At 34.2% G+C, this 26,808-nt stretch overlaps 2 protein-coding genes across 4 annotated transcripts; both read right to left on the minus strand.

Moving 5' to 3' along the window:
* Positions 3,351 to 11,842, minus strand: LOC109709158. Its single transcript, XM_020231238.1, has 12 exons — positions 11,618 to 11,842; positions 11,351 to 11,510; positions 9,929 to 10,129; positions 8,737 to 8,798; positions 8,223 to 8,271; positions 8,059 to 8,117; positions 7,354 to 7,440; positions 7,167 to 7,217; positions 6,615 to 6,854; positions 4,828 to 4,921; positions 3,720 to 3,860; positions 3,351 to 3,639 (listed from the first exon to the last, which is right to left on the minus strand). The coding sequence occupies exons 1-12, from the start codon at positions 11,834 to 11,836 to the stop codon at positions 3,560 to 3,562; spliced, it is 1,443 nt and encodes a 480-aa protein (XP_020086827.1). The 5' UTR covers positions 11,837 to 11,842; the 3' UTR covers positions 3,351 to 3,559.
* LOC109706697 (putative lipase ROG1) lies at positions 20,262 to 26,693 on the minus strand. Of its 3 annotated transcripts, none has more exons than XM_020227656.1 (10): positions 26,454 to 26,677; positions 24,716 to 24,783; positions 23,626 to 23,696; positions 22,488 to 22,757; positions 21,527 to 21,687; positions 21,385 to 21,440; positions 21,236 to 21,288; positions 21,029 to 21,161; positions 20,843 to 20,940; positions 20,262 to 20,713 (listed from the first exon to the last, which is right to left on the minus strand). In XM_020227656.1, exons 1-10 carry the CDS (start codon positions 26,648 to 26,650, stop codon positions 20,642 to 20,644), a joined length of 1,179 nt encoding a protein of 392 aa, XP_020083245.1. In that variant the 5' UTR covers positions 26,651 to 26,677; the 3' UTR covers positions 20,262 to 20,641. The 3 variants fall into 3 exon arrangements, with proteins under 3 accessions (XP_020083245.1, XP_020083261.1, XP_020083254.1); XM_020227672.1 differs by having other exon boundaries at positions 26,422 to 26,546; XM_020227665.1 differs by lacking the exon at positions 20,262 to 20,713 and having other exon boundaries at positions 20,849 to 20,940; positions 21,054 to 21,161; positions 26,454 to 26,693.

The following is a 26,808-nucleotide window of genomic DNA, read 5'->3' on the forward strand; positions in this document are numbered from 1 at the left end:
TGTATTTGTGTTATAACTGTGTCAGATCTCTAATATAAGTTGGCATCTGAAAACATATAATTAGTTAGTAGGCATGAGATTCAGAGTGTCTGCTTCAACATCCTTCTTGTGGTGTGGTGATCTGATCGCATTCCCATCCCATTTGCGTTTAATCGATCGATTTCGATCGGTGTTTGTTGTTCCAAAGTAAACAGTTCGAAGCAGATTACTAAATGAAGAGGAATGCCTCTTCGTCGTCCAGCATCTGAAACAACTTCTCTGATATGCAGCCGAGCTTTCTGGCATGGTGGTGCTTTTGCTGCTCGGTTCCATAAAAGAATAAGAAGGCCGGTAGTGCTTTTCGAATTGCTTCTACTCAAGTAGTATTTTACGGAATTCTCTAGCACAGCTTTTCAGCTACGAGAAGCAGTAGCCAAGAATTTAGCAAACAAAAAAAAATTCAGGGTTTTAATTCTGCCTAGAAGCTAAAATTTGAGTTTCGAGCTCTTACAGATACTTTTGCTTCTGCCATAATTGATAGTGCTTTTTCGAATAGCTGACTCGTAAATTATATTTTGGTGCAAGTCTCAACCAATCAAAAGTTTTACGATAAGATATGTGAAAAGGGTCATTAAGAAAAATAAGATTTTCTCAGTCAAAGGTTGTGCTATCTTAAATAAAGAAATGAGATTTGTGTAGAAATTTGCAAAATAAATAAATATTTGATTTAATTTTCTACGATTTTTTTTTGACCATTGGAAACTTCTAGAATTTGCCTTGAAAATATTGCAAGTGTTGGACTTTGGTGTTTCCACTGGAAATTTTTTATTGGAGTTTTTTTTTTCAAAAAATAAAAATAAAAATTGGATGGGTGCTTTTGGAGTGACCATTGATTACTATTTGAATTTCCGGAGCTAAACTGCACTTTTGATCCCCAACTTTTTTTTTTTTTCTTTTCTTTTTCCGCGGGTTCCTTAAAACTTTTAGCCTCCGTTTGGTTGGGAGTTAAGGGGTGGAACAACCCCTTAACTCCCATTTTATTCCCAAACATTTCTAAAAATAAATGAGGTTAGCTAACCTCACCTCAAATGGGTTATTCCGGATTAGCTAACCCCACCTAACCCCACTAAACCCCAACCAAATACTATTTTTTATTCATAATAATTCACTATTCTTCTTATTCCACCTACTCCAACCAAACACTATTTTTCACTATCCTGGCTTAACTCTAACCTCCAACCAAACACAAAAATACTTTAACCCCACCTTAACTCTAAACTTAATCCTATTCCTGGAATAACTGATTTTTTTTTAATCCCGAACCAGACGGTAGCTTAGAATTAATTACAGTATTGGTTCCTAACCTCTTCTCCTGTATGCGCACGCCAGTTATGTCAAGTTCATTCTCACCATCCTCAGTGTCAAAGTACGATGCCTACAAAACCATCTTGACTCGCACACGCCGTCTACTAACTCTTTTGAAGTATCTGACATCATCATCATCGAGTCAGACATGTAACCAAACTCTTTAAGAAATTTAAAAAAATTAGTACTGAGATGGATCAGGATCTGCCAAATTATAACTGTGATCTACATGATTAAACGGGGCTTAATCGGAGTTGACGTGGTCAATGTTTGTCAAAATTAATAAAAATATTGGTGAAACAAAATATAAAAGTTAGATCCCTAATAGTTTTTTTTAAAAAATTAGAGCCAAAGTGAAAAAAAAAAAAAGGGTAAAAGTTCACAACCACATAGGTTAGAGCCTTTTGGTATTGTTATTAATTTTTTTTTCCACATAGAACATTGATTTCTTTGATTAATTGTGTTAAAAAATTTTAATGGATTTCATAGCTCAGTTAGCTTTTAGCAATTAATTGAACTAGTTTTATTGCTATAATAATGTAGTTTAAACTATAAAATTTGATGGAGTTATCAATTCATTTTATAAAATTTTTCAATTTATTTTGCTAAAATTACTCGATTTCAAAAATTCAAAATTGAGGAGCTCTCAATCGAAAAAGTTGTAGTTCAGGGGCGTTAGTTTTAGAATCGCGAATAGTTGGGGGGGTCACCATACATTTTTACCTCTTCTTACCTCTTCCATTCCGATTAGGGGTGTCAACGAGCCGAACACGAACTAGCTGGGGCCGGCTCGTGTTACACGAGCTAGCTCGTTAAAATATTGAGTCGAAAAATTCGGCTCGTGTTCGGCTTGTTTATTAACGAGCTGAACATGAGCCGAATACGAGCTCGCTTATGAATAAAAATTTAAAAAAATTAAAAAATATATATATAGGAAATAAATTTATAAGATCTTATCCGTTATATTTTGATCTAATGATCAAAATTTTACATATAAATAAATCATTTTATAATTGAGTTGGACCTTATATGATAGTGCGGCTAAAAATCGATTAATAAAAATTTTATATTATATACATATATAATATTAATTATTATATAATAAATATATGTATTCGAGCTGTTATCAAGCCGAACACAGAGGAGCTGCCGTTAGCTCGTGTTCGCGCTCGTTTATTAACGAGGCCTGAAATATCAGCTCATACTTAGCTCGTTTATTAAACGAGCGATTCGATCTCGAGCTTACTTCGAGCCGAACACGAGCTGACTCGCGAACGACGAGCTGGATTGCCACCCCTAATTCCGATGTAGTGATGCAAATGGATTCGGATTTGTGGAGATCCCGCCCCGATCCGCCCCTTAGTAGGGTGGTAAGTGGGAATAAAAAATAACAAAAAAAAAAGAATCCATTTTGAATCCGCTTCTGCCTCGTCCCGCTTCGAATGAAATGGCAAGTCAAAGCAAAAAATAGGATAAATTTCAACCCGCTTCGAATTTGTCCCGACCCGCTCCGTTTGCATCCCTATTTGGAAAGCGAGATCACATTTTAGGACAGAAAGGGTTGATCACATCACAAACTCTCTAATCCATTTATACTCCATTTTCTATTTATTATATATTTAGTTTTAACAAGGAAACATTATTGTAAAATAAATACTTAAGTACGGTATTCAAATCGATAATCGATACCGTTAAACTTGAACTTTTAAGTTCCAAATTTTATAATGTTTTTTACTTCACTTGCTTGCGATTATAGTGGTATGAAAATCAGACTATTTTTAATGACTAATATAAGATAAATTTGAGACTAAACATCACGAAATTTAAGCTTTATAAAGTTCGAATAGTTTAGATCATGTTGTGATTCAGATAACCCTTCGCCAGAAGGGTTCAAAAGTATTCTAACTTTACTCATAAACTGACGCTTATTTATCGGAAAATAAAAAGGGTGTCAATCGAAGAGACCTCTTATACTTTTATATTTGTTTTCAAATGATTAAAAAAGATTTAAAAATCATAAAAAGTTTCTTAGATAGGCTTAATCCCAAATGCTCACTACTCCTGAGCCAAACAAAAAGAAATAATCCCTGATATAAAAGTTCATGAATGTTGAACACATTATTGCTACAATAATGAGTAAATATTTCGCGGGTTAGCGAGGCGCTAACCCTACGCAAGAAACCGTAAAATACGAAATCGTTGATTCCACCTCTGTTTAGTTCTCGCAGAAGTTCAGAAACCCCATGTATTCGCGATGTTCGATCATCGATATCGTCTTCGCGGTTCCCACGACACCTAAACATAGTTAAAATTAGAATTTCAGATATATCGAATACTGCTATTGAATGTTTGTTATTTGCGGGTTTTCGATCTACCCATTGTTAGTGCACTCGCGAAGATGACGGAGGAGAGAATGAATACGATGATCGATGCCCGCTTGAGGAACTTCACTAGCTTCCTGACGAAGTACTGGCCCCAGAAGCCGGCCATAACCGAGACTGAGATGAGATATAAAGCTGCAGGAAAAAGAGAGCGTCAAGTTAGATTGTCAGTCCTACTACCGAGTGAAAAGTTGAAAGCAAATTTAAAAAATATTAATCTATATATATATATATAGAGAGAGAGAGAGAGAGAGAGAGAGAGAGAGCTAGGCTGGTATACAATTGGTAGCACGAAGGCCTCCGTGCTACCAAGTTGTTTTTAATGATGTGGCTTCCAAATCGACGATCGGCTCCGTTAGACTTGATCTACACTATTCAAAGTATTTGGAAACTAAATTTCATAATTTTTCGACATCATTTGGCTAGTGATCAAAAGGTCTCAAAATTGATAATTTTAATGGTCGATGTGATGCGTTTGTGAATTTAACGGCGTAAAACAATCCAAATCCGATAAAATTTTTATAGAAAATTCGTTTTACTATTTAGAGTAAGATCAGTACCTCTGATCTTAAATTCAAGTCTTTTATCATCATTTTTTATAAGATTTTTATTTTCAACCGTTCATTTTTAGACCATTTGTTTGATAGATAAATGATACCGAAAAATTATGAATTTTAGTTTTCAAATACTTTCAATAGTGTAGATCAAGTCTAACAGAGCCGATCGTCGATTTGGAAGCCACATCATTTGGAAAACAAATCTTGATAGCCACAAATGCCCTCTATGCTGTCGATAGTTACCAGCCTAGTCTCCTCTCTCTCTCTCTCTCTCTCTCTCTCTCTTCTCTCTCTCTCTCTCTCTCTCTCTCTATATATATATTATATATATATATATATATATATATATATATATATATCTGAACTATATTCGAGTCGAACACAGTGTGAGCTAACCCAAGCTCGTGTTCGACTCGTTAAGATTTCAAACTCAAAACTCCAGCCAACGTTCGGCTCATTGAGTGAACGAGGGATCAATCTCGAGCTCATTTCGAGCCGAACACGAACTGGCCTCCGAATGCCAGCCCTATGTGGAAGGGGAGTACCATAAGGGATGGGGAATCTCTTGAGGAAGTAGAACTCCACCACTGAGAGGGATGAGGAGAACATCATCACAAATGTTGCTGTGGCACTTGCAACCTAGCACCCAAAAAAAAAAAAAGTACAAATTTATAATGATGGATTTTGTACAAATTTCTGTTAGTTTGACACTCTTATTCTGTCAAATATTTATTTTTAATAATATTAATTTTAACACTGTAACCCCCTGTTGCATATTTCTAATCTATCTAGGAGAGCTAAGTGCATATATTCGTTTTTTATTTTAGGGGTTAAGTGCGACAAGTGATATATTGAGTGAGGTAATTCATATTTTTAGCCCCAAAAAAATGATTAAGAATTCGAATATAATGAAATATGAAATCATATATAACTAGAACAATTAAGGTTCCCAGTTGGACGGCTGAAGCTCTTGCAAAAGTGTGGTCTGAGTAATGTTATTAAAAGAAGCACTGACATAGTCTTTATCAAATTTGTCCTAATTGGCGATACTCAGAATCTTAGTTAAAACCTTAAGAGACTCTAACAAGATACATGACTGGTTAGAATGATTAGCGTTTGTTTGGCAGAGCTAGACGACTAAACTTTCTGCAGAAATATTGTCCGAGCTTTTTCAAAAATCGCTAACAACTTTTTCAGCAACAACAATCCAAGGAACATATCTGGTTCTAACTGGGGGAGATTCAGAGTAATAACTTGTGAGCATCTCAACTGGTGATCAGTGATCACATGAATGGGGCCCCATTAAGAGAGATCACTCTCTTGTGATTTTCTTTGTGGAAAATTGGAAATAAAAGCCCTTAGTCTCAACATGTGGTTAAAATAGGAAGGTACCTACCCTAGTAAGTCTCCACCAGTTAATGTGTCATGAGAAAGAACAGGGCCACTTTTTTTTAGCATCTTGAACACATCCAAAATACCAAAAACCAAACCACCACTAACATGCAAAAATAGAACTGATGACCCCTTTGCATACATCAGCAATCTATTCATCATTATGATAATGTTATGTAAGTTAATTATCAAATATTTTAGGGGTCCTCAAACTTCAGTTTGTTGCAATTTATTGTTCAAACTTTCTAAACTGTTGCAATCAAGTCTGCAATTCATTTCGTTGATATGTCATTAATGTGAAAGTAATATAGTAGCGTTGTGATTGATGATGTGGTAATAATTAAGATATCACATCACTTTCACATCAGCGATACATCGATCTTTATTTAACTAATCTGATTGTAATAATTTAGAAACTTTGAACTAAAAATTATAATGAATTACAGTTTACAGATCAGAATGTTACATGCCTAGTAGTTGGAGAATCAAAAGTATAAATTACCCCTACATTTTAGAGCCTATGTTATTTAAAAACAAAAAGAAAGGTAGTGGATGCCAATATCTACTGTAAAAAGTACAGTAGTACATTGAATTTTAGGGCCCATATGTGAAAATAGGCACAAGGAGGGATCAAAGAAGAATCAAAATGTGGGTACACTTATGAAAAAGATTGAAAGAGACTTTTAAGTCCATTAGTTCAATTAATTTAGGATTTGCTGTAGGACAAGAATTTTACTGTACTATCGAAGAGATAAAAGGTGATTTGACATTGTAATCAGTGAGTTTTGATTTGAATTTTTCACTTCTTTTCTTCATTTTCAACATTTATCCATCACTTTGTGACGGTCACTAACTTTACACGCAATGTAATTCATGAGCGTTATTCAAGTGTTTAAGCGAAAAGTACAGAAAGGAATAAGTACTAATCCATAGTACGTACCTGAGGGATCACGCCGATCTCGAGGAGGAGAGGGCCGAGAATGAAGCCGCCGCCGGAGCCGAGGAGGCCGCCAACGGTGCCACCTAGGAGGCCGCAGAGGGCGCAGAAGAGCAGCTGCGGCGCAGTCCAGTCGATGGAAGCCTCGCAAACACGCTCCATGTTTCCGCACGTGCGTCGTGCCCGGCTCTCCCGCCACAGCTTCACCGCTTCCCACGCGAACACACTCGCCGCGATCGGAATCTACGAAGCGCTCATTTTTCAATAGATGCGAGAATTTTCTTCAATGTACGCCGATCATTTTATGTCAATGTAATCTATAGATAAAGAGAAATTAAAATTTATCGGTGTTCTGAAAATTTTGGTTTCTAACACGCAGATTGTGGATTCGAATGTCTCAATACCAATTTTCTGATTAATAAAATATTTAAGCCATATCAAATCAACTGTATCCTAATCTATCTGTGCCATGCAATGCCAAAATTGCCCATGTGAGAGTTAGGCATGCTCATGTTACATAAACAAACATAAAAAGGAAAAGAGAAAGATGAGCACCTGCAAGATATTTATTGCCCAGTAGAAGATGCTACATGTTTCTGACCCATTCTGCAACCCCATTGAACCAATTTTAGCATCTTACACCATCATAAGAACCAATAAATGCCAAACACTAGAGACAGAAACAACTAGATATGTAGAGAGAGAGAGAGAGAGAGAGAGAGAGAGGTTACTAATCACATGCCTTTAGGATTTGGAGTACAAGAAAGGAAGACCAAACCAGCATAAGGATAAGGATTCCCTTCCACCTTATGTTGAACAAAAGTGCTTCCTTGGGAAATAAAAAAAACAACATCACAATGATGATCACAACACAAAATGATGAAGCAGGTTTAAGCTTTTGAAGAACAACGATTATCTTACACAATTTAACATGATATCAGAACAAGTCTCGAGTTTGAGCTCGGCCCTTATTAAGTCAATGTCTTGAACAAGATTTTATGTGCCCGTTGGCACGGGCCATATCCACCGTGCTAATAATATACCGGCACAATACAGATCCCGTGCCGATGGCACAACTCAAAACCCTCTATTCTTTAAATTAATAAGTAATTTTTTCAATAAAGTTTAAAAATGTGATAAAAAGACATAATAAATAATTAAAATATTTTGTTACTAAAGAAAATAAATATTTCATGCTATTATGTATCGGCACACAAGAATTTTTTTTGATTGGCACTGCTCGGCATGGTGCCGTACCATACCGGCAAGTTTCCGGCACGATCTCGTGCCACGGCACTTAAATCCTTGGTCTTGAACTTTTTGAGAAGTTTTGAATATAAATATTAGAAATATCATTCTCTGAAAGCTTGATCTTTCGAAGAATAACAATTATTTCATATACTTCAATAATAGTAACGCTATTTGTAGGATACTCTTATGTACTTACAAGTTTGGATTTCTCCTCTGTCTGAGGAAGAAGAGGCTCATATTCTGAATCAATAATAACTGGATCACAAACAAAAGAATATTTAATGGGTACCAAATAAAGCAACAAATGAGAAAGAACATACACTACAAAATGTTATTCTGTTTTTTTTTTTTTCCATTTACCATCATTATTGCGGGAATTTGTTTGCGCTTCTCGCTTTTCTGTCTCCATCTGCATTTCGTATGTGCGCGATTTAAAATTAGTGAAGCCGCAAATCACTTGTCTTTAATACCAATATCTCTTTCTAATATGCATTTGCAGAATAATTAGTGCCTGTTGGGGTCAGATTTTTGGAATAGCTTCTCTACAAGTGCAGTAGAATTCAAACTTTTCGAAATCTAATGATTTTGAAATGATTGAAAAGACAAAAGAAAAAAAACAGAAAGGACTTCTAGATCACAACAACAAAGGCTCTAGGTTTGCGTTTCTGCTTATTATTTTATAAAGAAAAAGCAATTTGAGCCTTTTCAAATAGCTCCTTGAACAGCATTTTTTAAGAAGCTCCAGCGTAATCGAATAAACTCTTGATCCTTAGTAGTTCATGAAACAATTGATATCAAAGTAAAAGGAAATTACGAAAAAGAAGAACTTTAAAAAAGAGAGTTTACGACACCGGAAAAGGAAGTTTTAAACAACCTTGAGTATGGTTTCTTGCTTCCACATCTGGATTCCCCTGAAGAAGGACCGAGACGAAGTACCTGTCCATAATTCGTAACAGAATCACTAAAACCAATCTAACAAAATGGTACGCATGTCGTAAAAGGGCAAAATGTAGAATTTGTAAGTCGATCCTGGCGTCTTTTTATTTAAACACTTTACTTCATAAACGTTTACGCATGTTACAAGTTCACTTCGTTGGAACGATCATTTGACACCTTCTCCTGCAAAATAATCCTTGGGCCAGAAAAATCACTTTATAGGAAAGTTAGTTCTTTTAATTAGTTGTCGCATATGGAGCTACGACGTATGAGAAAGATCAGAAAGTAAAGTGTTTAAGTAAAAAGTGTAGGAGTTCAGTCGCAGTGTCGAACTAACACAGTAACTATTCAAAACTTGTGGTCGGAATTGATCAGGAAGTAAAGTGTTAAAGTTAAAAGTACGTGAGTTCAGTCGCAGTATGGAACTAATACAGTAACTATTCAAAACTTATGGTTGAAAAAGGATCAAGAAATAAAGTAAGTGTATAAGTAAAAAAGTACAAAAGTTCAATCGTAGTGTCGAATTAACAAAGCAACTATTCAAATCTAGTAGTTTACAAAGATCGGGAAGTAAAGTGTTTAAGTAAAAAATTACATTAGTTCAGTCGCAGCGTCGAACTAATAGAGTAACTATTCAAAACTTATGGTTGAAAAAGATCAGGAAGTAAAGTGTTAAAGTTAATAAGTACATGAGCTCAGTCACAGTATCGAACTAATACAGTAACTATTCAAAACTTATGGTTGAAAAAAGATCAAGAAGTAGAGTGTTTAAGTAAGAAGTACAAAAGTTCAGTCGCAGTGTCGAACTAATACAGTAACTATTCAAAACTTACGGTTGAAAAAAGATCAGGAAATAGAGTGTTTGAGTTAAAAGTACATGAGCTCAATCGCAGTGTCCAACTAATACAGCAACTATTCAAAACTTATGGTCAAAAAAAGGTCAAGAAGTAGAGTGTTTAAGTAAAAAGTACAAAAGTTCAATCGCAGTGTCGAACTAATACAGTAACTATTCAAAACTCATGGTTGAGAAAGATCACGAAGTAAAGTGTTTAAGTGAAACGTACAGGAGTTCAATCGCAATGTCGAACTAACTACTACAGCAACTGATCAAAACTTTGTGATTTAATTACCTAAGAAGAGGATAATGATGAGGACAGTGATCAACCAGAAAGGGAAAACAACACTGAGCTCAACACCAATGGTGATGCCCAGCATGAGCATGGGCTGAAACAGCAGTGCCAGATTGTAGTCTATGATGGGCACCTCCTTTGTTGGGTGAGACACCTGCAGATTGTACCACACCGACGACGTCGAAGCGCCCATAATCATACCTTAAAAAAAATAGTTAAGATCAATCACATTCGTCAATCCATCGATCTAAAATAGTTAAGATTAATCACATTCGTCAATCCATCGATCTCTTCTGTGATCCTTATGAGTATGTAAGTGATGATATCAATTCCAATACAGAGCTATTAAAGCCTAGTTCGGTAATACGGTCACGGAAAGTACCATTTAAAAGCGCTCTCAATCTTCTTTTTTTTTTATGCTATAAAAATTACTGTCACAGACGCAGCAGTCGCCATTGGTTGCTACTGCAACAAAAAATTTACTAATTTAATTTACCAAGTTATCATGGTATCAGTACAAAAGATCCTGAGGTCACATCAATTCTTTTGAGTACTAAAATTTAATTTGTATTTTATAAATCCTAGGGGAGGGATTATAGTTCAAATTTAAAAAGTCAAGGCTAAATTAAACTTTTAGTCCTCAAACTATGAATAATCGTATGTTTTGATACTCAAACTTTAATTTGTCGTAGTTCTCACTCGAACTTTTTAAATTATCATAATTAAATTTCTTTTATGCTATAAAAATTACTGTCGCAAAAGCTGCAGTCCGTTGGTTGCTACTTGCTACTGCAATTTTATTGTATAAACAAAAATACCTGGACTATGAATACACGTGGATTTTGTGAAAAGGCCCGAAAATTACTAATTTAATTTACCAAGTTATTATGGTATCAGTACAAAAGACCCTGAGGTCACATCAATTTTTTTTTAAATTCTAAAATTTAATTTGTATTTTATAAAATATTAGGGGAGGGATTATAGTCCAAATTTAAAACTTTTAGTCCTCAAACTTTAATCTGTTCTTGTTCTGACTCGAATTTTTTAAATTATCACAATTAAATTCTGCAGTACAATTCAAAATATCTCGGTGGTGGGGACGGTATCCTCATCGCATCAGCAAGGCATCGTCATCCAGTCACAACCAATTAAAAAATACCAAACTTTAAATTATCAAAATTTAAAAGTTCGAGCCGAAAATTATATAATAATAATTTAGAGAAAAGTGAAGGGCTAAACAGCTAAAAATCAAACCGTCCAAAAAAAGGTCGGTAATTTCTCTCTCTCTCTCTCTCTCTCTCGCTTGCTCTTAACCCTAATGCGCTTTACGACGTACTTAATTAACCCTAAACGGATCAAAAAAATCCCAAAAAATCAGGAAAAAATAAGCAAAAAAAAAAAAAAAAAAAGGTTGTTGCTTACATTTGGAGAGTGCGGCGGCGGATTTGGTGTCGAATCCGACGACGAGGTTGAGGAGGGGGACGAAGACGCCGCCGCCGCCGACGCCGCCGACGGTGCCGAACGCCGACCCCAGGAACCCCACCACCGTCGCCACCGCGCTCTGCCAATTCGCCTCCAACCCCTGCAAACAAAACACGCAAATACAACAAATCAAATCAAATCAAAACCTGGGTGCACCACCCAATTCCTCCAATGGAGCCATTGCTACAACTACTACTGCTTAATTACCGGCCAAACACGGCGAGGAGAGGAGGTGGCGGAGAAGAAGATACGGCGGCGGCGGTGGTGGGATTGATTTGCATTGCCGGAGGAGGAGAAGAAGAAGAAGGCGGCCGCAGCGACGGCGACGGAGGATGCGAAGAGAATGTATGCGACGAACCGCTTGGTTGTTGTCGTTGTTGTCGTCGTTGTTGCTGCATTGTTGGTGTTGGTGGTGGTGGTTTCCATGGTTTGTGTTTGTGTTGGGGGAGGAGGGAGGCTCTACTTGTTTGTGTATGTGTATATATATATATTATGTATATATATATATATATATATATGGAAGATGATGAACATAAATTGGAAACGTTTTGGGGTACACGTACGTGCAGAGTTGGGCCGGAATTTAATATTAATAGCGTGGTATTATTTATTTTATTAATATTTTTAGGGTTAGGGTGTTACTGAAGAGAGCGAAGTGGTTGAACTATCCTTTTAATTTTTTTTAAAATTTTTGGTTAAATTATAGAAAATTCTCTTATAATAATTCGCTTTTTCACTTTTCTCTCCTGACATTTAAAAACTTACACTTTGCCCCCTTGTAAAATAAAAAATATACACTTCACCCCCTACCGTTAGGGTTCCGTTAGGATTCTATTATAAAATATTTTTTTATGCCGAAAATATCCCTCCGCCCTCTTCTCTGTTGCTTCGCCTCTCTCCGGCTCGCCACCTCGCCGCCGCCTCGCCGTCCTCCACTGCCTCGCCCTCGCCCACATTCCCTTCGCCGTCGTCCGCCGCCTTGCCTTCGCATTCGCCTTCGTTGCTTTTGCCTACCTCTCCATCAACACCCACCTCGGTTTCCTTCCTACTGTCGCCAAAATCGAGGGGCGGCGAAGGTGCAGGAGGAAAAAGGGAGAAGGAAATGGAGAGAAATCGCGGCCGATTGAGGTAGGAATCGCGGCCGATCGAAAGAGTAGCTGAGGAAGATGAGGAAGAAGACGAAAATGGCGAGGGGCAAAATGGTCATTTTACACACCGTAACCCCCCTATGAATATTTTTTATTTCACAAGAGGGCAAAGTGTAGGTTTCTAAATGTCAGGGGGCAAAAGTGAAAAGGTGGGTTATTACAGAGAGATTTTCTATAATTTAGCCTAAATTTTTTAATATATTTTTATTATTTTAAATGATATTTTTAATATAAATTATAAAAAATAAACAGGATAGCGACGGAACGTTGAAGAACGCGAGAATAAGTAATGAACTTAAAATTTTAAGCGGACAAAATATAAATTTTTAAAAATTAGAGGAAAAATAAACTTGTTTTTTTTATTTTAGTATCTGTAAGTTTTAATTACATCACTCAAATTAAAGGACCTTGCGTTTCTATTCTTATTCTCTATTATACCCTTTATTAATTTTTTCTTTAAAACAGTCATGTGCTAGCTGCACAAATATTGTTAATTGTCGCGTTTTCGCCGTTAAGCATCTAGCAAGAACGATCAGAATTATGCCGCAAGGAATTTCATGCTATTTTTATCGACTCTTTTGGGACATCTCTAGCGCATATGCGCGGCACATGGCGAATTTAACTATAAACAAAAATAAAAATTACAAAATATTTAAATGATACAATTAAAATCAATATGATAGTGTAATAAAAGAATCGTAAACCACATAACTATCCCAAGTGTTTTCTAAATTAATTTATTTGGTCATATCTTTCCATATATGAATACACTGAATAAAATACTTTGCTCACTTACTAGTTTACAAAAAAAAAAAAAAAAATTACTGAAACAAATATGGCAGTTTCTTATTAGTTCTCTTTGCCTAGAATAATAATTACCATTCAACTAATACATTGAATTATTTTTCTCAATACATTAACTTTTAATTGGAGTTATTTATGGAATTTTTTTGCATGGGGGAGAGAGAGAGAATGTGTTACCATATAATGCGCAACATTCCAGAAGTATATGAGGATTAAATAAGTAAAGAAAGGGTCAGCGTAAGAAGGTAGTTTCCATATGAGATAAGGGCATTAGAAATTATTAGGATATATGAGAGGATGGATAAACAGAGACAAACATGTGGTGCCTCATTTATTTGGCTTCACATTACTATATATATATATATATATATATATATATATATAGAATTAGGCTGGAATACTATTAATAGTAAAACGTTTTTTTTGCTATCAAGTTTTTAATACTTGGATGAAAAATTATAGGGTCAGGATGATATTAGTCGGTTAGAGTTGAGTGGTCCCCCTAGGGTTGAGTGGTCCTCACTGGGTTATAGTATTTAATCCAATGGTTAGAAATAATGAAAAGAGTTGATCCAAAGGCTAAAAAATTGGTAGCAACAATGAAATTTTGCTCCTAATAGTAGCCCAGTCCAACTCTCTCTCTCTCTCTCTCTCTCTCTCTCTCTCTCTCTCTCTCTCTTTATATATATATATATATAGAGTTGAGCTAGAATACTATCGATAGCAAACGGGCTCCGTTGCCACCCATTTGTTTTCGATGATAGAGTCTCCAAATCGACGATCGGTACTGTTGAACATAATCTATACCACTTGAAGTATTTCGAAATTAAATTTCAAATTTTTTTACATCATTTGCCTAATGATCAAAGAGTTTCAAAATTTGTAATTTTAATGGTCGATATGAGGCGTTTCTTGTTTAACGGCGTAAAGATATCCAAATCAATTGAGCTTTTGTTAGAAAATTTTTTAAACTATTTAAAACAAGATCTATACTCTTGATCTTGATTACAAGACTCCTATCATCATTTTTTAAAGAATATTCATTTTCAGCCGTTTATTTTTGTGTCCACTCAATGGATAAGAGAACAATATCGAAAATATATAAAAATTGATTTCTAAATACTTCAAGTGGTATAGATCATATTCAACGGTGCCGATCGTTGATTTGGAGGCTCCATTATCGAAAACAAATAGGTGGCAACGGAGCCCATTTGCTATCGATAGCATTCTAGCTCAACTCTCTCTCTCTCTCTCACTCTCTCTCTCTCTCTCTCTCTCTCTATATATATATATATATAGAGAGAGAGAGAGAGAGAGAGAGTTGAGCTGGATACTATTAGTAGCAAACAAGTTTTATTACTATTTATTTATTTTTGATAACCGAGTCTTCAAATCAACGATCGGCACTGTTGAACATGATCTATACTATTTGAAGCATCTGAAAATTAATTTTTATATTTTTTCCAAGGATTTGTCCAACTGTTTTTTAAAATTAATCCTTATTCAGCAGCTTGTTTATATTTAACAATCACATAAAGAAATAAACAATAGAAAAAAAAAATATCTATTCTTAAAAAAAAATTAGTTAGATGTTCAATAAATGGTATTACCCAGCATACAATTTCATGATTTAAATTTAAAACATATTCAAAATCTAATTAACAATTATGTTAGAACTAAATTAAATTTGTTTTAATTATTTTAATTATTTGCAAAATAGTGGAGATATTATTAGAGGTAGGGAGAAAGCACAAACACTCATCACTGATTCAGGGAGAATTACTTATCCAAATTTTTGTCTTCTTTCTAATAAAAAAATATTTATATGTACAAGCCAAAGAGTACTTGCTTTTTTACATCTAGAACCAAAAGCCACCTCAACTTCGCATTGTTATTCAATAATACTTTATTGTACCTTTTTGGCCCATATATGTGAAAATTTGATTATAAAATCTTGCTTAAAGAGATCATTAACACATTATCCATATTATTAAATATAGAAATATAAAAATATTACATTCTACAAGCTTTAGTTTTTACAATACCAAGATTGTTTCGCATTTTTTAATATGGTATCGAAACAATAAGTCTTCAGTTCAAATCCTGTCAAACTCCTAACGTTATTTAATTTTCTCTTATTTAATTTAACACATGTCTTGAGTTTATTAAAAATGAGTGGGAGTGTTGAATATAAAATATATAAATATTGTTCTCTGATAATTTAAGTTTGTAAAAAATAGCGGTTGTTTCATATAAACATATATATTATATGAAAATATTTTATTAGTTTTGTGGATTCACTTCAAAAATGCAAAGTGTGTTTCCATGTAACAATATGAATGAATCAATCCTATTTCCTTTGCATATATCTTTTCACTTTCTACAATATAAAATCTTTTTTTTTTTTCAAACATACTACTCAACTATTTTTTTAATTCCTACACTGTAAATAATAAATCTATAATTTTTTTATATAAAAACTATTAATAAATTACTCGTTAAAAGTGGCGAAACATATATTAAACTCATTTTGCCATAAAAATAATAAAAATAATTTAAAATAACTTAATAGAAACTTTTCATTCCTACAGTATAAGCAATAAATTTATAATTTTATATAAAAATTATTAAAAAATTAGTGGTTAAAAGTGACAAAGCATATATTAAACCCATTTTGGCACAAAAATAACAAAAATAAATAAAAACAACTTAATATAAAATTTTAATAAATTTATCATGGAGGTTTGTTTTATACATTTTCTACTATCTAATCAATGTCTCTTAACAAAATTGGTAAATTTCATCTATAATAATAGATTTGTTAATAATAACATAGAGATTGGCAAGATCAAAAAATAAATAGTTTAGTGATATTTATGAAAATAAATTAGTATAAGTAGCAAAATAAAAATAAATTTAAAATATAAAACTTTATAAAATATAAAAATATAATAGTGTTATTTTTTTAAAAAAAAATATAATACATTAAATAAAAATAATACTAAAGTACAGTGCAGTAGAGGGTAATTAAGCTCATATGATATGAAATGATGGAGAGTTAATGGAGGGTAATATGGTAATTCTCTATTGAAATGGTGTAAAGAAAAGATCATGCATGTATCTATCTTTGTGAAATAATTGTGATTTAAAAAATAGAATTTATCCATTCAAGGGACCCAAAACTTTCCCCTTTTGTTTTTATGTGTGATTGGGATCTCAACTTAATATTTTTTATTCAATAATTTTCATTGTACCACTTTTGACCCACACATGTTTTTAGTATGATTAGGATCTCAACCTTTTTTTTTAAAATTTTTTTGGTTCAATAATTTTCACTGTAGCTCTTTGGCCTATATCTAGATAGGAACAACACTACATGTCTCCTAAAATACCAATGTTATAAATTATTGATGTGTTATTTTATATTTGATTTAAAGATATATGATTATTTCAAATATTTCACATCTCTCTTTCTATCTGTCCATCTCTTTGGACACTTCCAACATGCTAGTTTTTTTAATTAAAATCACATACGCAGTCATCGTACCCTGACCTTATTAGGGATGCAAATGGATTCCGACTGGTGGAGCTCCCACTCTCATCCGTCTTGAATGAGACGGTAAGTAAAAACAAAAAAAATATAAAAAAATATAATCTGTCTCGAAACAGTCCCGATCTGCGAAGAAAATAAATGAAATGAGAGGCGGGAACCACCCGCCACCAGAAATCTGCTCTTAGCTCAATCTGCTTCGAATAGAGCGATAAGTGGGAGCCAAAAAAATAGGATGCAAATTAATCCATCCCAAGCCTATGAAAACCCGATAAGTTACCAAATAAATGGGAGGTGGGAAACCTCTCTCGCCTCTGGATTCGCCCATTTGTAGCTCTAGACCTTATGAGCCGCGATTCAAGTAACAAATAGTGAGCTAAGCAGCTATTATCTTATGTGTATTTATCAATACATCAATAATATATAAAACCAACATATCAGCATCTCTAAAGACAGAAAGTTAGAGTTTAAGCGCTAATCGATACGGACCGTGCCTACCGTGTCGTATTGTACTAATAAGATACTGATACAATACAACCCTTTGTACCAATGGCACAGCTCAAAACTCTATTTGTTTTGAAATTAGTCAATAATAAACTCAATAAAGTGCTAAAGATTTGATCGTGAAATCACCACATAAATATTTTTTTTGACCGGCACGCATCGGCACAGCATACACTGTGTCGTACAGTACAAGTAAGTTTTCGCCACGATTTCATGTCAAGATACTTAAATTCTTGGCAACAAATATTTTTCCATATTGTTTTTAATCTATGATTAGGATCTTACAACCCAATGACAAAATCTTCCTTAATTGTTTTGTATTGTGAGTTTGCTATCATCAAATCTCTATCAAGAGATAATATTTTGTGTCTCATTAATGTATGTTTGAGGCTATGTCTATTTATATTATTATCAAGGTTAATTTCAGGTACATTGGGTCCCTCCACACTGTCCCTTTTATAGGTACATAAATGGCCAAAAAAGAATATGGTTTAGAGATAGGTACCCAAAAAATAAAAAACAAAAAAGTACATTTTATCACTATTTCACCTAAAATTGTGAGAATATTTTAAAAAAAGTTTAGAAAGTGGAGAACCAAATATTCTTAATTATGGATTGAAAAAGAAATATACCTACTTGCTTGCTCAAAATTTCAATTAAAAAAAGCCTATATGAATTGAAAAAGAAAAAATAGAGATAATATCTGGTATATCTTTTAAAATTTTAAAAATATCTAATATATTTCTGATTGATTAAAATATTTTTATTGATTTTCAAAAATTTCTTCAAATATCCTGATACCCCCTATGATTTTCTAATTGGATTTGGGGTTTAAAAAAAATATTTTGATAATTTCTGAATAATTTTGAAAATTTTGATCAGTAGTCAAGGAATAAATAAGAAAAAGCACCAAGAAAATATACCAACAGGCTTGTTAAAAGTGAAATAAAAAAAAAAAAAAGAAGCTCTATGAAGAAGGTTCATTACATGTATCAGTATATTTATAAAAATATATACAATTTATCTGAAGTATGAACCATTTTGAATTGATTACCTTACTTTTTAAAATTTTGATTTTAATTTAATTTTAATACTCAATATTCCAAATTGTTTACTCTGAATTGGTCGACAATACTTTGGCTTCAAAATTTAAATTAATTTCATACTTTATTGAATTTATAGTTACAAGAATTGTATAAAATATATTAACTGAATCTATAAAAATAAATAATACATTCAAATTTAAAGTCAAAGTTTGACCGACTCAAATCAAACAAAATGAAAAGTTGAATAGTAAAATTTTGATAGATTGAACAGTAAATTTAAAATAGTGTATAGTTCGGATAAATTTTATAAATTTATATTTATTTATTTATTTTAAGGAAATGAAGGTACACATCATTTATATTAATAAAAAAGAAAAGAGTGGATAAGAATGAGAAGAACAAACAAAGAACCAGGGATAAGGCAAATATCAAGAAGAGAACTACAACTTGTCAAAAAAAAAAAAAAAAATTTAAAAAAGAAGGGCTGGGGACTAGAATGAAAAATCTGGAAGATGTTGGAGACCAATGGTGTAATTTACTGGTTTAAAGAAACCAGCATTTTGTCCTGTATCGAAAGATCAGATTGGACCGAATCATGTTCAAAATGACGAGAGGTCGAATTAAGTCGAGTCATGTTCAAAATTACATAAGGCTGATCATGTCGAGTCAAAATCGAAACCCATGAACTAGTTGCGTATTTCTAACATATCTCTGAGCTTCTGGGATAACTAGTTAGCGCCAACGATCCGATAGTTAACCTCTATAAAGTTTACTCACGAGCCCATAAATTATAATCATAAACATTATTTTGATAATTAAGTATAAAAAAGCTAAAATGCAGAATTTTTTTTATATAAATATCTCTTTTTGCAATTCTATCCCCGATTATTTCAAAAGCTAATATTTTGCCACCTCAAAATTTAAAATTATAGTGTGTTGTGAAAAAATATTAATTAGTAAATAGTAGAGAATCTCTTTCATAAAATTAGTTAATTCGAGGAAAATAAAAGATTCTAATATATTTTCATAACTTGTAAAATACAATAAAAATATTTTAGTAAGTTACTCGGCCGTGTTAAGTATACGATTTTAAATTTTAAAGAAAAAAATAAAAATTTTATCCCAACACAAAGAGTAATGTGCAAAAGTGAATATTTATTGGATTTTTTTTTTTTTTACTATTTTAGCCTGAATAAAATTCATGTTCAACCTCACGTGGCTCATTTTTTTTATTAATTTAATAATCGTGCTCAATACAATTCTCATAATAAACGACAAAAAGCAATACCTAAAAAGTGTTCCAATAATAAATTATGTGGTAAAAAATAGGCACAAGTATTTTATATATGCAAACCTAACGCAACAACAATAATTTAAAATTAATGTGGATTGGAGTTTAATTCCAAAAAGAAAAAGAGAGAGAGAGAGAGAGTATATACAACTCACATGAGAAATGTTTTTATTAGCGAAGTTGAATTTGACTAAAATTTTGTTCACAAATCATGTCTAGTAACAGTAATTATAAGGCCAAAATTCGCATTTGGTTTTCAAATTTCAATTTATTGTAATTTCTAATTCACAATTTTCAGAATTGCTATAATCAAGTTCTACAATTCAATTTAGTAAACTAAATATTAATGAGCCGCTAATATGAAAGTGATATTCCAATATTGTGATAGATAATGCGACAATAATTAACATGTCACATCACTGTTAAAGTAGATTATTGAACTTAATTGGAACTTTAAGTTTGAGGACTAATGTGTCACCGGTGTCATAGTTTGAGGACCAAACATGCATTTTAGCCTAAGTAATAATCCTAATTATAAATATAACTCTTGGCTTATTCAAGAGATAATATTTCGTAGCAATATACATAATTTGATTGGAGAATGAGCACTTAACAACACTGCAGAGACCTGCTATGCTCTCACTCTCCACATTACCAAAAATAAAAAATATGCTCATATTAACCTAACACATACATTTATAATCATCAATTTACGAAAAAATCTTAAGTAGGATATTTACCGCACGCTGCTACGAAGTCGTCGGATGGAGTAACCACTGAGGTAGCTTCGCGAAAAACTCTCTCCTCGTGTCCAACGGTTAAATTCCGAAGCTCGAAACATGTGATGAACACCTCAAGTCAGGTAATATTTGCGCGCTTCCTTAGTTCTCACAAGAGAAAATGGTCGATCATGTGAAAGATCACATCCGCGCCATCGGAATGCAAAAAGTACGTCTTTACCTGCACGGAATAAAGAAACAAAAGTACAGAGAAAGTTATTCTCGCGCTGCAGATTCTGTCGCGGTAGATGATACCTCACGTGCACAACAACTACAAGAGGAAACTGGTACGAGTCGCTGCGAGAGAAACCTGAATAGTGCTGTGAGCGAAAATTCTTTGCTTGCTTTTCTTGAAGCTGACATCGACTCTTTCCCACGGAACTCGGTTCAGACCTCTGATCATAGCCTCTACAGTTAATGATGATTTTACAAAGAGATAATAGAAAGTCAGTTCTGTGATTCTAGTTCGGAACTAATTGTTCGGAAATGTTCAAACCTTCCATTTCCGCTGTAGTTCTTGCCTGATAAATCATTGCGTCTGAAAAATCATCTGGCTGGTTAGTAGCAGGTTTCGGCTTCTCCACGTAGACGATGTGCGGATATTTGCCATCCTTTATAAAATTTTGGCGCTGCATTAGAGAGAAAAACTTGAGATGAGATACACGCACCGCACTCGAACAATGTTGATAATTCGGTGCTTTACCTTCGGAAGCTCGTTTTGCCGACGTATCGAAGATGTTTTCCGGCCAACAACGACTGAATCCAGTTAAGCCCGACAATTAATCGATTGTGAACGTAACATGGAATCTTTTTGATGATTGAAGTTTTTCATAATATCAGAACAAAGGATACAATCACCACACACATTTGAGTAAGCAACATGGCGCTTGAAGGATTGCAACGCGGACCTACAAAAGAAAGCAAAATAATATATGATTTGACATGAATCAAGGTAATGAGGAAGAGACAAACTAGCTTATCTAAGAAGCCGTACATGAAACGAAGATCTCCAAAATCAGTGACCATTTGAAGAAGGAGAGGCGGCTTGCCATCTTTTCCGTCCTTGAGAAAGAGATGCTTCCCGCTCTTCCGAGCAATCCAAGATAGCCGGAATGCCATCTTTTCCAATGTATTGATGCCACCAAGTAGCGGTATCTGCAAGCAAAATTTCACACTCATATTAATAAGCAATTACACTGCGGCGCGAGTCTTGATAATAGAATACTTTCTTCAAACAGAACGAACAGGCATAGAATCAGATCGATTCCCAAAATGCCTTTTTGGATCTTCCTCAGTGTCCCAGCTATTCACGGAACCCCACAATAGTCATGCTACTCAATCTATCAATAGGAGAATTTGTAATAGTTAATGTAGTTCTTTAATAAATATTTTTTCGTTTTCTTCGAATTTGTAAACAATGTGCATCTCATATGCCTTGGGCAGACGCTTTATGCCCTCGTTGCACCTTGTGACTTGCTCGTTGCATCAAGCCTCCACTCCAGAAGCCCTTTCACTAGAGCACCATACACCATTTAAAACTATGATCTCAACTGGCTTTGTTGCCATTGGTCTTTGAAAGAATCACCATGCCGTGACAAAGTTAATCTCATGGGAAAGATCGTATGCAATGTTAACATAACCACAAAGAAACCACGACATTCGGATATGTTGAGAGAAATTCATTGGACATCATGAAGGAGCAGCTTAAGCAAAGTACAAAAAGAACTTATATAAATCAAATTTACAAGGATTCATGCCGTGAAAGCCCAATCTTATTTATGCACAGGGAAGATGATATGAACAAGTTAACTATAAATAGTAAAACAATAAGAAGTATTCATGTCACGCAAGAGATTACCCTACTAATAAACCAACCTATATGTGCAGCTATCTCATGGCGAGGAGGCATTGAGATTAAAATTTTTTTAATAGAAAGGTGTTTTCTTCAACATTACCTGCTTGTGAGACCTCGTACCAAGGTGTGGTGTCGCAAAAGTGATGAAGTTCATGGGCTCCAATCCAGCAATGTTGCCTTTCAAGTTTTGATTCACAGATTGAGTTTGGGATATATTAGTATTAAGTTCCCCATTATCCTCAGAAGATTCCTTCGAGATGCCTTTCTCATAAAGTAATGCAATGGTATATCTTGCAATCAAGCCACCTAGTGAATGTGCGACAAAGGAAATTTTTTGAAGCCAAGGCCTTTTTGAGACAACAGATATTACCTGAATAAACAAACTTAGTAAGTAGCAGAACCTATAGATTTAATATAGGTTGATGAATCTATTTGCTACACTAATGATTTGCGTAATCAAATAAACAAAATTAAAATACCTTTTGAGTCATTTGAAACACAACCCAAGATGAGGGATTAACAATTGTAAGATCACAGTTTTATATCGTTCCAAGTCGAAGCAGAATTTTGATTTAATAATTGTTAAAACCGAGCTGGACCACATGACAATATGGACCAAATCGGGTACATCGAAATAACCCTAGTTTGCTTTAGTTTACAAATTAGTGTTGAACTTTCTTTTTCCTTTTCATGTAGGCCTTCAACGTTTTTTTCCCTTTGTTTTTTTTTCACAATTTCATTGACATTCAAGTCAAACACAGAAGACGGAATCTCTTCCCAATTTATCTAAAAGATGATTAACTACAAGCATTTCAGAAATAAAACATAGTGTGTTTCTTCCTTTTACCATTTGGAAAATATCCTACATCTCTTGAGAAAATTATCGTTAGAACAGGATGGAGACTTTTCATAAGAATTCATGTTTACAATTATAATGCTCCATTAATGTGGAGCACACGTGTAGTGTTACTACAAAACCGACATGTTATAGTCTTGAACTGAACCGGATTGGAAAATGAACATTTTGCTATTTTAAAACCAAAAGTGAACAGAGAAATAATAAAATCAAGGCAACTTGTGTTTATTGGTTTGACATGCTCTATTTTCTGTTTTCAACCAAATTTGAACATTCTCAGAAAAAAGTTTATCTACAGCTGCGATTTCTCAAAATAAAGTGTAAATCATATTAGACTAATATAATGTCATTCTATTAGCAAGTGGAATACAGTGACGTCTACCTCCTCTGCTAATCTTTCTCCCATCATATCAACACCATCAAGAGTCAGGGTTGCAGAATTACATTCACTGCCTGTAGATCAAAATAAATAGCACGTGTTCATTATACAAAGGAAGGAAGAAAGTAGATGCAGAAGGGAAGGCATAGCAACATCCAGAAACATATAGAAGGGAAACATGTAAAGAATCAAAGATGGACTCACATTGCGAGTTAAAGACATTACGGTTATCTAATGAATTCCCTTCTAGTATTGCTGATTTTCAATTGCAATAGCAATCAATGTATATACCTTCAGAATCAAGAATAATTCAGCTGCTTAATAATTGTTTTGTGATTATTGTTAGTCCTACTACATTTCTTACATGTTAGGGAACAAGATTTCAAAAGTTTCGACATGCAACCCAAACATCATGAGCCTTAGGACTTGTTTAGATGTCGAAATAACTTATAGTTGATAACTCATCCGTTGAGAACTTATTTGGCATGCAGCTTGTGTCGTGTAATTGGAAGATGGGAGTTTGATTTTTGCTCTTGAAAGACCTTTGGCATCCATGATTTAGTAGAACAACATATTTCACCTATGAAGTGATTTATTTTATTCCCGAAAAAATAACTTGAAGGCTGAATATGTTACTCCCTTCCAGACATTTTGACAACATTCCTAGCTTTCAATCACAATAGAAAATCCTCATATTGAATAAGATATCACTGGATAACTTATTCCAACATGCAAACAATCCTTAGTAATTTTGACTACAATGGCATCAAACTACTACATTCAAAGAAAACTACTACTGCTAGACTCTCTTCCTGGAATGTTTCTTCGTTTAATAGGTCATCATACACATTACTAGTACAGCTGAATAAATCCACAAGAATGTCGAATGATGAATGGCTAAGAGAAGATAGAAAAGAGTAATAATGCAAACACCTTGAGTTTCTAAATACAAAACGAGTGAGAGGCAAACATTCAATTACATAGATAACAGGAAACTAGGCTCTTTTAGCTCTTTTAAATTTAGAGGATCAGTTACTCAATATTTTCATGAAGGATAATTATATGGAGAAGTATGAAAGGTTTAGAACCTTACAATGTACAATAACATCTTCGGGGTACTTCTTCACAAACTTTTTCGCAGCAAATTTCCAATCCGCAGCGCTGCAGGCATACCAAGAAGAATATCAAAAAGAAGAACATCAAATTTAATAGTGGATAGGCAGGCTCATGACACTAATGAAGGCACACCAATACCAATACAGGCAATCAGAATTCATAGACAACAGAACTAGTTTTACATTCCACTTTTTCCTCAAAAAAAAAAAAGGAAAAGGAAAAAAGTTCATCTTGTCACTGGAATAGGCCAATCGCTTAGGAAAATTTCTAGCCAGACAAGTTTGACAGTTACAATTACTTTTCCTATTTCAGAATATCATGTTCAATAATGTTAGAGTAAACTTTGGCATCAAGTATAGATAACAAGTACCAATCTTAGTTTCTATTTTGGTGTGGCCTCGGAAACAGCTTCTCCATTCAAGAAGCACAAGCGAGCATTTAGCAAACAAAAAGTCCAGCAACTAGGTGCGGCAGAAAGGTAACTGAGCTTCCAGGAAGCTTTTACTTGTAGCTGGCACAAGAAAGATGTTGGAAAGATATGGGAAAAGCAACAAGAGCTTATTCAAATAGCTACTCAAACAACACTTTTGCAGAAATTTTCAAGCAGCCAAATCTTTGAGAAGAAGCTATGCATTACTGCTGATATAAAAGAACATAAATAAGTACAAATCCAAGAAGTTAAATAGTAGATTTTGGAGAACATAATGTTGCCCCTCCACAACATAATCTAGCAGATTCCATGGAAAGTACTTCCCTTTAGAGACAAAGTAATGCAGTAACAACCTAAGATATTTACAAAATTATCCATAGGAGCTCCCAATTCTTCTAGTATAACACATGCTAAGAGATCACTATTGGAACTCACCACATATTCCTAAATTCCTCAAACGGTTTCTAATGTTTATTATAGTATTCTAACTAATTAAGTATACTATATGTTCAATTTGGATAAAAATCTCCTAATGATGATCCACTTACACTCTTATTACAACTAGGTAAAAATGTACCGATGCCCTTCAACTACAGGACATTTTGAAATAGTTCCCTCAGCTTTATTTATCCCGTTTTGATAGCGCCCTTTCAATCCTTTTTGTTAGTTGAATCAAGTTAATGGCTCAACTTGTTTTAGCCATTAATTACTAAAGAAATCTGCAGTTTTTGCAGAAAAGGGAGTAAATCGGTTAAAGTTATTAGAACAGTTTGAATTTAACAAAATTTGCAAATTAGCTAAGTAAAATTGTTCATCAAAGAATCAAAATTAAAGGGCACGTCAATTGAAAAAGGAAAAAAAATGAGGGGTCCATTTAAAATGGTCCTAAGGCGTCATTTAGATCCTTCAACTTTTTTCTTTTCCGATTGCACCGCTTAATCATTAATCATTTAGACTTACGTTCTTTCCTAAGTTGAACTAGGGATTGTTGCTCCATTAGCAAAATTAAATGTTCGCAGTTCCATCAGGGCGAAAAAGTGTTTAGAGCAGTTAAATTTATATAATCACAACTAAATTTATAACAAAATCGTAATTTGATTCATGAAAATAACTTAAACCAGAAACAATCCAAACTGGAGGGGCCCAAATCAAAGGGAATTAGTTGAGAGGTCCACATTTTCACTACAACATATGATTCACTAAACGAGAAAGATGTATAGCTCCTAATTTCTTCATAAAAGGAGGAATCGAACCAGAAAAGGGATGGATCCATCTCGAACCCCACCTTCCGACGATCCCATTCACCATCACCACCAGATGCGGCGGCGTCGGAATCCTCCTCTCCCCCTCGCCTCCTCCTCCTCCGCCGCCTCCGCCGGAGACCGGCGAGCCGTCGACGACCTTGAAGCAACTCGGTCGCCGGAGATACGCTCTGTAGGTCACCCCCTCCCACCCCCTCCTCTTCTTCTCCCCCTGCGCCATTAGTGAACCCTATAGGAGAAGCTCTAAGGATCGGAATCGTCTCCTTCAACCGAATTAGGGTTAGGGTTAGGGTTGGGGTTAGGATTTTATAGTGGGGGTGGCGCCGTTTTCAGCTCTCTCGTCGCCGACAACTTCAATTTTTTATTTTATTTTATTTT

Source organism: Ananas comosus, linkage group 1 (genome assembly GCF_001540865.1).
Source record: "Ananas comosus cultivar F153 linkage group 1, ASM154086v1, whole genome shotgun sequence".
Classification (NCBI taxonomy): Eukaryota; Viridiplantae; Streptophyta; class Magnoliopsida; order Poales; family Bromeliaceae; genus Ananas; species Ananas comosus.

What these genes read in the sequence shown, in the direction of transcription:
- LOC109706697 (XM_020227656.1), bottom strand. Translation starts at nt 26,650, where the DNA reads ATGGCGCAGGGGGAGAAGAAGAGGAGGGGGTGGGAGGGGGTGACCTAC. An exon ending in GAGAAAGATTAGCAGAGGAG is followed by an intron (nt 22,758 to 23,625) that starts GTAGACGTCACT and finishes TTGTTTATTCAG; the next exon opens with GTAATATCTGTTGTCTCAAA. An exon ending in GGCAAAACGAGCTTCCGAAG is followed by an intron (nt 21,162 to 21,235) that starts GTAAAGCACCGA and finishes TCTCTAATGCAG; the next exon opens with CGCCAAAATTTTATAAAGGA.
- LOC109709158 (XM_020231238.1), bottom strand. Translation starts at nt 11,836, where the DNA reads ATGGAAACCACCACCACCAACACCAACAATGCAGCAACAACGACGACA. An exon ending in CAGAGGAGAAATCCAAACTT is followed by an intron (nt 7,441 to 8,058) that starts GTAAGTACATAA and finishes TTATTTCCCAAG; the next exon opens with GAAGCACTTTTGTTCAACAT. An exon ending in GAGATTCCCCATCCCTTATG is followed by an intron (nt 3,861 to 4,827) that starts GTACTCCCCTTC and finishes TTTTTCCTGCAG; the next exon opens with CTTTATATCTCATCTCAGTC.